Source organism: Astatotilapia calliptera, chromosome 11 (genome assembly GCF_900246225.1).
Source record: "Astatotilapia calliptera chromosome 11, fAstCal1.2, whole genome shotgun sequence".
Classification (NCBI taxonomy): domain Eukaryota; kingdom Metazoa; phylum Chordata; class Actinopteri; order Cichliformes; family Cichlidae; genus Astatotilapia; species Astatotilapia calliptera.
In genome coordinates this window covers 11820591-11833785 of record NC_039312.1, presented here as the reverse complement: position 1 = coordinate 11833785, position 13195 = coordinate 11820591, and the positions used below count along the sequence as shown (strand labels likewise).

General features: G+C 39.5%; 1 protein-coding gene across 8 annotated transcripts in view; it reads left to right on the top strand.

Moving 5' to 3' along the window:
* Nucleotides 1-13195, top strand: part of ulk4 (unc-51 like kinase 4) — a 106655-nt gene that overhangs the window by 67648 nt on the left and 25812 nt on the right. For 6 of the 8 annotated variants that reach the window (XM_026185486.1, XM_026185487.1, XM_026185489.1 and 3 more), the window contains 4 exons: nucleotides 63-252; nucleotides 1185-1277; nucleotides 6245-6293; nucleotides 7949-8054. In XM_026185486.1, the coding sequence (XP_026041271.1) occupies nucleotides 63-252; nucleotides 1185-1277; nucleotides 6245-6293; nucleotides 7949-8054 (438 nt within the window). Of the gene's footprint in view, nucleotides 1-62; nucleotides 253-1184; nucleotides 1278-6244; nucleotides 6294-7948; nucleotides 8055-8856; nucleotides 9354-9450; nucleotides 9632-13195 lie in introns of those variants that run through there. The other 2 variants (XR_003273893.1, XM_026185492.1) reach the window with 2 other exon arrangements.

Genomic DNA, 13195 nt, shown 5'->3' with positions numbered 1-13195 from the left:
ACAGTATTCTAAACACTTACTCCTAATAATACTCTCTCTTCCTGTCTTTGTGTGTGGTGCAGTGGAGTGGTCTGTGTTTGTTTTGAGGGTGTTGTCTGAACTCAGTCTAATCCTGCTGGTCCAAGATGGTGTTGATACTGAGGTAAAAGAGGAAAGGACAGAGGAAAATAAAGAGAGAAATGAGAAGGAAGGACAGGCGGCAGAGGAAAGAGGGGATGGACTCTCGTGTATCACTGAATCTCTCCTTTCAAGGTTGGTCTGGTTTATTCTAAGTGCAGCTTCAGTGTTTCTAGATTCCTCCTGTATTTGCTGTCTCTATAGGAACAGATACTTTCCCCTTGAATGACATTTTTAAAATCACTACAGCTTAACCAAAATAATGACAGACTGTCAGTTTAAATGATAGATATAATAATATGTAATATACAATACTGAAGTAATTTCTACCCACTCTTTTGTGCTAAGGTGTTTATGCTCACATTAAAGCAAAATTTCTCTTGACTATTTTACAACCAAGACAATAAGTCTGACCTAATCCTTACCCGACACAGGTAATTTACATAAACATAATATTATAACCAAAAGAGCTTCATTAGTGATTGTGCCAGGTTAAAGACAGCTCAGTTGCAACAGATGATTTCAGAGTTGATCTTTAAAAAGTCTGAGACTGAAGTATAGAAGTCTAACAATGAACAATTGTTGTAATAGGGTTTTTTTGAAGATGTATATCAGATATAAATGATATGGTGTGGATTTGTTGATCCACTTTATAATATGTTGTAGTTTGTAAAATGCTTCTACAAATACAGAAAACTGGCAAGTGACTGTTCAATCTATGAAAAGGGGACAATGCATTTTACACAAGTCAAAGAATAGCTACACAGTACAAAAAAAGATGCTTGTATGATAGCCTCACAGGTTACCGCTTGTTCACTTTTATTTCTACCAATATTTCTCCTCCTCAAAGTCAGTCCTTTCTTCCTCCTAGTTTCTCCCCTAGCTGCTTCTGTCTACGTTCTTTTCTCTGCTTCTCCTATTATAAGTCTAGTTCTCCCCTCCCCCTCTTCTTCACCCCTCTCTCCAGATCTGTTCTAGTTTACTCTCTCTTACTAATGATCAGAACACTGCATTAATTATTAACACTTCGAAAGCCAAATGTTGTACTCAGACATGTTTATGTCTAGGTACGAGACTCTTCTACGAGCACCGGAGCCTATACCCCTCCATGCACTCAAACTGTTGGTATCAATGACTGAACACAACAGTCAAACCTGCAGGTAATGTGAACACATCAGCCACACACACAATTAATCACAGACAAGAAAGACTGTTGAAGCATTGTGACCTTGCTAATATGAACTTTACTTGTAATCTTTATTAGGATAATGTTGTTTACTGGTAATATAGTAAAGAAAGTATTACAAAATACTCCTAGCATCCATTTAAATCCATTATCTGCTTCTCTATTTTTTTTCCAAGACGCAGAATAGGTAGCACGCAAGTATTTTGCAGTCCTAGCAGGTTCAGATACAAATATACACGGGCGCATTTTAGGCACTCTGTAATGTTTTAATGCCAAGGCCATTCATTCCCAATTCAGCACTGTGAATCATTCACACACTGCACACAGACACACACACACAGACACACACAGATGAATGTTCACTGTCTTAAACACACACAAACACACTCCTCCGTATTATAAGCAGTAATTTATTTGCCAACTCCAGAACACAGATATACACAAATGATTATTTGCTTGTTGTAGGTGATGCACATTCAGAGCTAATAGCAACAAAACCTTCACAGCTCCAGCACTGCTGGTGATCTGCATTCAATGACACCCTTTGAGCACCCTTAAAAGCGGTATTTTCTACATTAGTAATCAGTTTAGTGGCAGGCATAAGGTGCTGTATCAGCTGAGATGTGTAAAGACTTGACATGTTGTGCTGATATACCTTGGCACACTAGCTAGTCCAGAGAAGCGTTGCTTAAAAATGCAACACACGTTCTTTAAATATACGACACTAAGACAAAATTATTGCTCGCGTTGAAGTGAGATTCACTACTGCATAATGTGGAAGTAATTCACTATGCAGGAATTTAAAAAACATCGCTCAGAAAAGCAGTCATCTGACACCCAAATAAAAAGTGGTAATGATGTGTTGCTGTTGCACAGGAAATTTGCTGATTCCTTGTCTAGCCATGAGATGACTCACTTGTGTGTACATGTTGTGTGTGTGTGCATGCGTGCGTGCATGAATGCTTGCGTAAACACATGTGTGTGCATGATGATGTATGTGTGTTTGATAGATGTGCTTTGACAGCAGCTGTCAGTAAGTCTTGATTCTCTGGTCATCTGTCTTCTCGTCTCAGCTGTTGGCAGGGATAGAAAGTGTGGGTGAAAAGAGAGGAGGCAGAAAGATTGAGGAGGGGAAGTGGATAAAGGTGCCAGGAAAAGGATAGGAGGAGGAACTAGGAAAGAGAATCTTGGGAGAAAAGAAAATGTTGATGAGGCCAGAAGGGTTGAGAATAAAGGAGAAGTGTTAATTGGTTAGAAAGTATAATTAGATGTGTGTCACCTGGCTCAGAAGATAACTGGAGGAAAGAGCAGGGGAAAACTGTAAAACTATGTGCAGTTTACACTATGAGATATACATTTCAGCTCAGGAACACTATGTTGTAAACTGTAGTTGTTACTTCAACAATACTCTCAGCATTTTTAGATTTAGTTGACTCTGTGTAAGGCATGCTCTATTTTAGCTCTAGAAATGCAGTCATTCATATTGGTGGAACACAATTTGGACATGGACATGTACCTGGTCAAATGCTGCAGTTGATCCAGAGATTTACATTTAATCCTTCATCTTTAATCACTAAGTATTAATTTGGAACAATGATTAAGCCTCTGTTTTGTGGTTTCCTCATTCCATCCCAGCTTCTTTCCACATTTTATCTTCTCCAGCAATAATAGTTCAACAAATCTCTAATCACTGCCAGTCACCTTCCATCTCTATCCATCCCATCCTCCTCTACTCCTAGAGTTTAAAGTTCGTCCTCACAGCTGAGTATGCCCCTACTTCTCTTATCAGTAATATTACCCCATTTCGTCTCCATCCTTCTCTTCCACCACCTCTCCTCATCCCCCTTTTTCTTAGACACAAGTAGAGTGACGTGAACTTTTCAAATTGGTGTCAGGACTCTTTCCTCTACATCTGTTTTCGCGCTCACTCTTTTCCTTTGACATTATTAACAACATTTTACATTTTTTTTCTCTGCCTCCCTCGCTCTCATTCTCTCACCATCTCTAATTTATTAACATTAGTCCACATTTTTCTTTTTCTCTGTGCCCTTTCTCCACAACTTTCCCTCCATCACTGCGGTTATACAATCAGAAATTAAATTGCCTGGGTCTTGGTTAGATAAGTGTGGCTATGAAGCCAGCCGAGCAGTAATTAGATGGTAAATTGGGGACATTAACGTTGGGAAGGCAGCCTGCTGTCTCTCTCTCCATTATCACAGTCCAGACACACCTTCAAACAACTACATTTACTATGACCTTTAGCCGGAGAACCTCATGCTGTGTGGTTACATATGTGTTTGCCCATGGATTTTCAATTTCCTTTAAGGCATCCTTTCAGCATATGTGCCATATGTGTCGATATGGTATTTTCACGCATACCCATCAACAAAGTAAAGAGGTAGTATTTGTCATAGTTTAACAGTACTGGCTGTTTATAGATTTTATTTTGATAAGATTTTATATTTAAACAACTCGTGTTTTCTGCCTGTTCTTTCCTTTTAATATGGACTCATAGACTCAGTCTATGAGTCTAAATCCATTATATCAAATTGCAGTAGTTAATTGGACACCAACATCTCTCTGTTCCATGTAAAGTGGATTCATTAACTGTTAACACAAAAGTGGCCATTTTCTCAGGCTAAAACGCTGTAATTGCCTCTAACAGCCTGTTTTACTGGTCTTACTCTCCACTGTAAATAAATGGGGGAAAAAGGTCTTTTTTTAAGTTAGTTATTAGAAAAAAGTATAATTTTCCTCTCTAGGCAAGTACTAATACATTATGGTATCAGATAATTTGTCAGTGCTGTTAATTATAAGCCCCTGACTGTAGCTATCTACTTCGTTGTATTTATCATCTCTTTATGTGCAAAAAGGTTTCATTTTGAATTTTGTTAGCTTTACAAAGCTGTGTAGCTGACATAAAGTATATAAAACTAGAGTAGAGCTGAGGTTAATAAGCGCATACTGTGGTATTTATTGCATTACCTCTAATGAAACAGCTGTTGAGTGAATGTGTGATGTGATGATGATGCAGTGCAGCATTGTCTCATCTGTGTTTTCTTATTATAGGTTGTCTGTTGAACCCTGTTCATTGTATGCTGTTGCGCCCTGTGTCCTGATGAATGGCTGGTAGTTTAAAGGTGGTCCAGTTTATCATGTTGTGCAGGCCTGGCCTGTCCTTTCATCTCTGAGCCTATCACCTCTCTAATAGGAGGCCATCCATCACATCTACAAGCAAACAATCAGACCCAAACAATAACAAATGCACGCACACACACACACACACACACACACACACACACACACACACACACACACACACACACACACACACACACACACACACACACACACACACACACACACACACACACACGTCTAAAAGGTTGAACTGTACATTAAAATACATCACCATGGCAGGTAAAGAGAACCTACAACAGCAATTCATTACGTTCCTTAAATTCACATTTCTTCAAGCTTCCTGCACCTGTAGTCAGTGATTGTTTTCAGTAAAGATTATGGAGATTGAGTGACTGCAACTAAAGATAAAGTTACACTGTGCTTATACTTTTGTGGTGCTGATGACAGCATCCATCAGAATATCTCAATTCACCAAAGTAAATCTAACAATGTAACCATGAAGGGATCTAATGTTACTAACTAAAACCACAAAGTTAACTATTAAACAATAGTTACATGATGCCCAGGAAGTACGTGCAGTGGTGTAGAGAATATGTTATCATCATGAAACATGCATGCTTTGTTCTGGCTCTTTGTATACAAGGTAGGTGAGAGGACATCAGTATCTGATGGAACAAGGAAACCTAAAAGAACAAACACTCACAGAAGACAGTATATAAGTACAAATTACCTGTAAGTGGTGAAAAAAAAAGACGCTTGAGCTCTGAGGACAGCCTGAGATGATCATTTGGTATTCTTTGCTGTTCAGATGTTCTTTTTACTTAGTCATCTGACTTTGTTTGTTTGTTTGTTTTAATGAAAATGCCTCCAGGTTAATGAGCCATTGTTTTCACTTTCTAGAAGCAGCACACCAATAAAATGCTGTCCCATATTTGTAATGAAGTGGAACATTTTGTTTGCTAGTTTAAAAAAAAGGGCAGTTTTTTAAGTTTAAATCCACATTTCCATAGGTTGAATGATCCTGCTGGAGAACCTATAAATCATAGTTAGAACATGGACAGATTTATAAATCAGTGGGCAGGCTTTGTTACCGTCAGAATATCAACACCTGTCTGATTTTTGCTAGTTTTATTCACATTACTGCCTGAATGCTTTCTTGCTTACTAATTCACAAAGACCCATAAACAAAATGTGCGTGCATATATGTAGACACTCCGCCCACTCAGTAACTGATTGAGGTTTAAAGAAGATCAATCAAGAAGTAGACAGAATGTCATTGTTAATATAAACATCCATCTCCCTCCCTCCCTCCATCTTTCTTCTTCTGTCTCTTGCCTTCCCCCCAAGCTTTTCAGTGTGGATTTATCCACATTACTCCTTTTTATTTTCCATTTTCCTCTCATTCGTTTGTTCCTCCACCTCCTCCATCTCACACCTCTTCTCTAATCTTCCCTCTTTTTCCTCCACTTTGCAAAATGTAATCTTTTCTAACCTTATCTTGCTTTAAACTCTCATCACCTTTTTCCATGTCCTTCCCTCTTGTCTCTCACCTGCTTTTACTTCATCTGCTCACATCGCTTCTTCTCTTTTTCTTCTCGCAATTCCACTGGTACTAGACGGAAGTCATTGTACCAGAACTCCACCCTTAATGAAGATGAAATAGCCACTTTTATCTGCTTGTGTGTGTGTGTGTGCAAACAGCATGCCTGAACAGCACATCTAAAAAATTAAATTAATTCCTTGCCCTGATTTTTCTGCTGCTACCTAAAGTGTATATTCTCTTTTTCTTCTCCTTTTCAGGTTGATCAAATGTAGTAGGATCCTACCAATGGTCTTTCAGCTCATTATGGTAAGAAAGCAGTCATGTTTCATCATTTAGTCTTCAAGGCAGTATCTAAATTACTTTACCAGTCAAACTGGTCAGTAAATTCAGTGCAGTTTTAAAATAAGCTCATCAAAGTTTGTATTATTGTAGCATTTCTATTCTGTTTATATTCAGTCTATTATGTCTGTTTCCTTCTTTTTGGTCTCTCCTTCCATCTAACCCTCAAATGTTTATGTAAATTAGTCTGAATAATGTTGACCTATTAGAGGGCTGGTGTAATTGACTGGCAGGTCAGCAGCAGAGAGGAGGAACGGCTAATAGAGTGGAAAGATGAACTCTGCTATTAAGATCATGTACAAGGGCTTGCACGCAAACACATGGCACTCGTCTGTTCTCAGTGAGCCATAACAGTGTTTCCAGTAAACCATTTCACCTGACCCTTTTTGCATGCGAACAATTTAATGCACCCACCAACACAGTACAACCAAACCAGCTCTAATTTATGCTTCACACAAACACATGCACTCACACAAACGCGCACACTCAATAACTCTGTTCTGCATGGCTGCCTGTCCAGCCCCAGCTAGCTGATACAGAATTTTAAACACTGCTGTCCAACAGCCTGATTAACTCGTCTCCTGATTGTTTACTCCTGCCTGAACCAGTCATGTCTGGATCCATTAGTGCCGTCTATATTGCTCACATTTGAATTGATTTATACTCCCTGAAACTCTCTGATGTAGATTGATTACACCTGTCGCTGGTGATCACACTTGTCATGGAGAAACTCACCTAATTGTATTTGTCTAAATGATGTAGTAGTTCTGCTTCAGACATGAAAGGACCTCAGGATGCTGGTTAGACCACGGCTCTGAACGGGGTGTTAGCCGTGCCTGAGGTGGCAAAAGACTGATCAGAGGGGAATGCTTGCAGTAAATGCTTTAACAAATCCTGCCTGGCTGAAAGTGTTCACAGTGCAGCTACACCGCTTATGCAAGTCAGATACTTATCCCTTCATGTGCAAGGTCCAAGTTAAACTTTGGTTTGCCGTTCCTCACTGTCCATTGTCAGCTTTATGCTTTTAGTGAGAACGTACAGTACAGTGCAGTATTTTTATAGCTTTTTAGTCTTTAAAGATCAAAATAGTTTAGCTTTGTCATTTGTGGCTCCTGACAGGCAGTTTGTCCTCAGCACAAACTGATGTCATTGTCTCCAGCCGCAGGCAATTGCACATGATGAGTACTAGCCAGGCTAATCACCACGTACACAGATCACACCGATGTGCACCAACCCTGCAGGCAGAGCTGGTGTATCTCAGAGAGGATCAAATAGTGAAGTGGGGGCAGAAGGGGGAAGGAGAAGTGAATTACTGTAGGAGGGAGGAGAGAATATTTTGAAAAGAGGAGAAAGATGAAGTAAGAGGAGTAAATAGGATGGGTAAGAGGGAGGTGAAGATTACACTTTCAGTCTTTAAAAACAAATAAATAAAGGCACCTTTTTTAATAAAACAATCCACTACTTTATTAAATAATTAACTGTGTTCTCAAGACAGTATATGCAGTATAAATAACAAAATGATGACAAAACCATGTTAGATATTAGCTGTTTTGGGTTAATTGTGAAATGTTATAAGCAAACCTGTAATTTACTTATCCTGTGTCTGTCTCCTGTTTTTCTAGGCCAATAGAAGTAACGTTATCAGTGGGATAGTCCAAAACGCAGTTGTTTTGCTCTGCAATCTTAGTGAGGGCACAATCCAGGATCAGCAACCACTGTATCAACAAGGTAGAGTGTGTCTGAATTCCTCATGGAGAGAAAGATCTAGATTTTCTCTCCTTTAAAAGGTACTAAATTCTTCTTATATTTTCCTGCATTGTGTTGCAACACATGTACTATTATCAAGGACACTTAGTCATCGAAAGGCATCTGTTCTGCTCACATTAGTGATTGTTATGTTACTTGTTGACATCCCTGATACCCGACCACATTGTAGTGTAATGCTTATTCAGGTCAGCAACCTTGGCTGTGTGTGCCTGAGGCGGAGGCCATGCTTTTTGTCTCTCAGCTACTGTGAATAATCTGAGATTTTCCTGTCAATTGCAAGTGATTCCAGGGGATCCTTAGGGAGAAGTCAAATTCATGTTTTTTGTTCTCTTGGTGTGAGGACATTGTTCAGAAGTCTAGTTTAGGCCTATTCTGGCCATGAAGAGTTAGTTGGGGATTAGGACTTTAATTAGGAGGAAGCAATAGTGAGGCACAAAGCTTTGGTACACTGTGGATGCCTGCCCAGAATATTTGTGTGTGTGTGTGTGTGTGTGTGTGTGTGTGTGTGTGTGTGTGTGTGTGTGTGTGTGTGTGTGTGTGTGTGTGTGTGTGTGTGTGTGTGTGTGTGTGTAAATGTTTCGGGACCCACAGTTCAACAGTGTGATTGCAACACCACAATAACACACATTTTCTCAAGTTTCTATTTGAGGACTGTGTTCATTTCTTTCTTTCTTTTTTATTCACTCATCATTCTGTTTCATTTTGTCCATCTTTATATACTTGCATACTAACTCCTCCTCTCCCTCTGTTTCCATTGGGTCAGCAATGCAGCAGTCTTGAAGTCAGCATCATTATCATCCAATCAGCACCTCTCTCAACAAGAATCTGTCAACCCAGCACTAATACTGGCCTGGCAATTAACGCTATCTCCACTCCTCTCCTCTTGTTCTGTTCCCTCCTCTCCTCCTCTCCTTTTTGTCTCGTGCTATCAGCCACTTTTCCAATCTACTCAGCTCACATCTTGGCCCCTCATTTCCTTTCCTTCCTCGCGTCTGTTCCCAGTTTTACCCTCTCCCATCTCCTCTATTTTGGGCTCCTGTTCTGCCTTCTCGTCTTTCTCCCTTGTTTTCCTTGTGGTCCCTCCAGATGAGTGTGGTGATGGCAAGAACGAAGGGAAAGGGAGAGAAGGAAAGAAGAGGAAAAGGGAGGAAGCGTGTATAATTGGGTTTTTAAGGTGTGACAGAGGGAGGAGGGGAAGGGTGGTGTTCTTGTTCATGTGTGTGTGTGTGTGTGTGTGTGTGTGTGTGTGTGTTAGGAGGCAGTGAAATAGACAGTGAAGAAGAGAAAAATAGGGAGGTGGTTTTTTTGTGCCTGTGTAACTGTATTTGTGCTTCTGCTTCTGTGTATCTGTGAGAAGAGGGTGTGTGTGCAGCAGTGAATGCAGGAAAACCTCATATTTGTGTGCGTAAGAGAGAGAGAGTTGGGGAGATGAGGTTTATAATTGGGCAGATTTGCCTCCGACTGAGATAATACCCCCTGGGGAATGAAGACAGAGGAAGCAAAGAGGGAGAGAAACAGAGATAGAGAGGAAGAACAGAACAACGGAGGAAAAAAAGAAGATGGCACAAAAGCATGAAAGAGAAAAGGGATGGAAAATGATGGAGGCAGAAAAGCAAAATAGGAGGTAAAAAGGGTAGCATGAAGGTGAGAGAGGGAAGCATGGGACACACAGAGAGCGAGAATGTGTTGAATCTGGGTTGGAGACAGCAAGGGATAACACGCTAGAGGAGAAAATTGGAGGTTAAGATGAGTGACAGTTTGATAGCAGAAGAGATTTTGGGATGCAAGAGGGAAGAATAACTTGATGCCTTAGTGTGAGATTTCTAAACAGAGTAAATATTTTAGGTGATAATGGATGATCGGCTTTAATTTGAAAACATGCAGCAGACTAAGGAAGAAAGTTTAGTCTCTAATCTGATCATACACGGATATAAAGCCTAGGGCTTCTCTGCCGAGAATAAATTTGAGACCAATTTTGCAGGCACACTGGCATGCAGGCTGTTATTTAATAAGGAAATGGTCACATCTAGAGCATGTCAAGCTCAGAAATTCAGCCCAACAGTTCAGAAATGTTTGCACCCTGAGTGAACCTTGAGTTTGGTCCTGGGCCGAGTGTTAGTTAAAGTGTGCTTATCCTTTTAATTAATTAAAGAGCTTCTCAGGGGCTCTGTTTGTCTTCAGAGTTCTTGACAGTCACTGTGGTGCCTCTCAAGGTTAAATCCATCACACTTCATTTTTCATTATTTCTCTTGACCCTTGTAAGAAACTGAGATATTTCAGAAAACCTCTTCTGCAACGATGTTATCTAGTTTCTTTCAATTTGCATTTATAAATTCCCGTTTCAAATTGGTTTCAGCATAATTTCCCAAATGCATTCTCTAATAGTTCACACTGTGTCCATATGTGTCCAGTCAAAAATAATGCCCCCCAAGCATAATTTATACCATAAAAATCTGTCTTTGTTAATTAAGGGTGCAGTATTTCATTGTTTCATTGTCTTTGCATAAAGTTACATGTCTTCAGAGTCTCTACAGACCCAGAAAAATAGAAAAGATTACCATGCATGTCTCTACAGATCAGAAAGAATGAAAAACAACCGTTTGGGTAGGTAGCCACCTTAAATAATAATAATAAAACAATAAAATCAGATAATCTGGCTGGGTGGAAAAAATGGCTTGAGAAGCATGGGTTTTTCTGTTTATGCTATAAATTTAGACAACAGACTTGGTAGCTAACTGGCATAAATAACACATCATTAACTATATGTTGGTTCCCTAAAGTCAGTTTACATTAACATTAGGGGTACTCAGGCAGAAAAGGCATATCGGGCAGGTTATATTTGAAACTTTGACATGGAAGATTTGGAAGCATAAACATTGTGTGGTCCAAAGGTCTGTTATCATAGGAAATATCACATAGAGTTATGGTACACAGAATTAAAGTCAGCTAAAATAATATTTATTAATTATATGTACATCTTTCTTTCTTTTTTCTTCTTTTTTTTTGAGTAATATTCACCTGGACTTAAACTAAAAAAGTTACATTTACACATTTTTGACATTTTTAATTTTAATTGTTAGAATTCAGAGCAAGTTCCTGGCCCCACTTCTCTACATGCCCATCTCGATGTACTGTATAAGGCGCACTAAGTGAAAACAAAAACAGTGAAACAAAACAGTCAGATAAGTCAAATTTTACTCAACTCATTCTTCTTGCTTCCTCCACTTCCGTACCAGTGATTCATTAACGTTGAATTTTCTCGCAGCTGCTCTATTCTCTTGTTGTTGCAGTATATTAATGACTAACCTCGTATTGTGGATGGATTATCTTAGTTGTTCTCCTGACTGAAGTTTACAGAATCCTGCCATGCGATTGCATTTGTCCCCAACCATCGGGAACCTTCACATTAACTTTTATCAAGTGGAAGAAATTAGCATTCATCCTGCAGCTTCACTGTGTTTGTTATGCTAACATAGCTGTGTCGCTAGCAATCAGGTAGCACATCATTATATACCAGCTAGTCCAACTTCAGTAACCCTACAAAAGTCACATAGTATATCATATTTCGGTGGAAACTAGCGAGCTAACTTCCTGCTAACTTCTAACTCCATTAAATGTATTACATTCTGTTTTCATGGATGCCTGGATATTAAACTTAATTGTTACACCTCATAAAGCAGCAACACTGATCATTTTATTAAAGATGAAAGAATTTAGACAGTTTTTAACTCTCAGTGATGCTGCAGTTTTTTGGACCTGAAGTGGGCGGAGTTTTGGACCTAGATTACTCCACAAGGCTCCTGACTACGGTAGCCATAATGCTCCGACAATCCATCAACCGGTCCGGCTTCGTAGCTTACCAAAGACGTACTAAAACATTTTTTGACAGATTTCTGAGTGCCATGTACCACATAAAATCGGTTTGAGGCCAGTAAGGACAACCAGAATTCATACATAACACACACCGGATTATAAGGCGCACTGTCAATTTTTGTGAAAATTAAAGGATTTTAAGTGCGCCTTTTAGTGCCGAAAATACGATAGATGTTTGTGTGGTATACTATACTATTATACACCACATTCTATAAGCAGAAAAACATTGTCTTATAGTTAGGTCCATATATATATATTTGGACACGTTTTGTTTTTCTACCTGTTTACAGAAACATATTTATAGTTATATAATGACCTTAACAGAAGTTATATAAGTGGACATAATGTGTAGACCAGGGCTGCCCAATCCCAGTCCTCGAGAGCTACTATCCTGCAGCTTTTAGGCTACGTTCACACTGCAGGCGAAAGCGCATCAAATCCGATTTTTTTGACCCTATGCGACCCATATCCGATCATGCTATGACAGTGTGAACGGCGCAAATCCGATATTTTCAAATCCGATCTGGGTCACTTTCGTATGTGGTACTGAATCCGATACATATCCGATGTTTTAGAAAGCGACTGCTGTTTGAACGGTCAAGTCGCATTAAATCCGCCTTTTACGTCACCGACACAAGACTGAAGCCAATTATCAGCGCCCGAGAAGACATCGCGAACGCTTCCTAGCCATCCAGTGTAGATGTCAGTGAAACTGTTGGGAAGACAACGTAAACATTTTATTTGTACTGTATAATCTGCAGATTCTGACAGAAATCTGCAGCTATCCTTTGAAGCACCGCTCCTCTCTTAAACAGCAATAAGGATCATTATTAGGTTATTTACATTATTATGTAAATAACAAAATAACTTAAAGCAAAAATTGGGAAACGTGAAGTCCGAAGTCTTTATATTAACGGCCATCAGTCAAACAATACTGTTTGTTCTTGGTCTAAACAGAGCGCGTTGTGTGTGACATCTTCTTTTGCGCATGCGGGCCGCTTTGAGCGTTCACACTAGAGCGCGTTTGCTGTCGCATTTTATTTGTAGTGTGAACGAGGAGACAAAAAAATCGGATTTGATCAAAAAATCGGAATTGAGCATTAAGACCTGCAGTGTGAACGTAGCCTTAGATGCATCCCTACTCCAACACAGCTGAATCAAATGTTTGATTACCTCTTCAGCATGCCATCGTGTTTGGCAAAGGCCTGATAACAAGCCATTCATTTGAT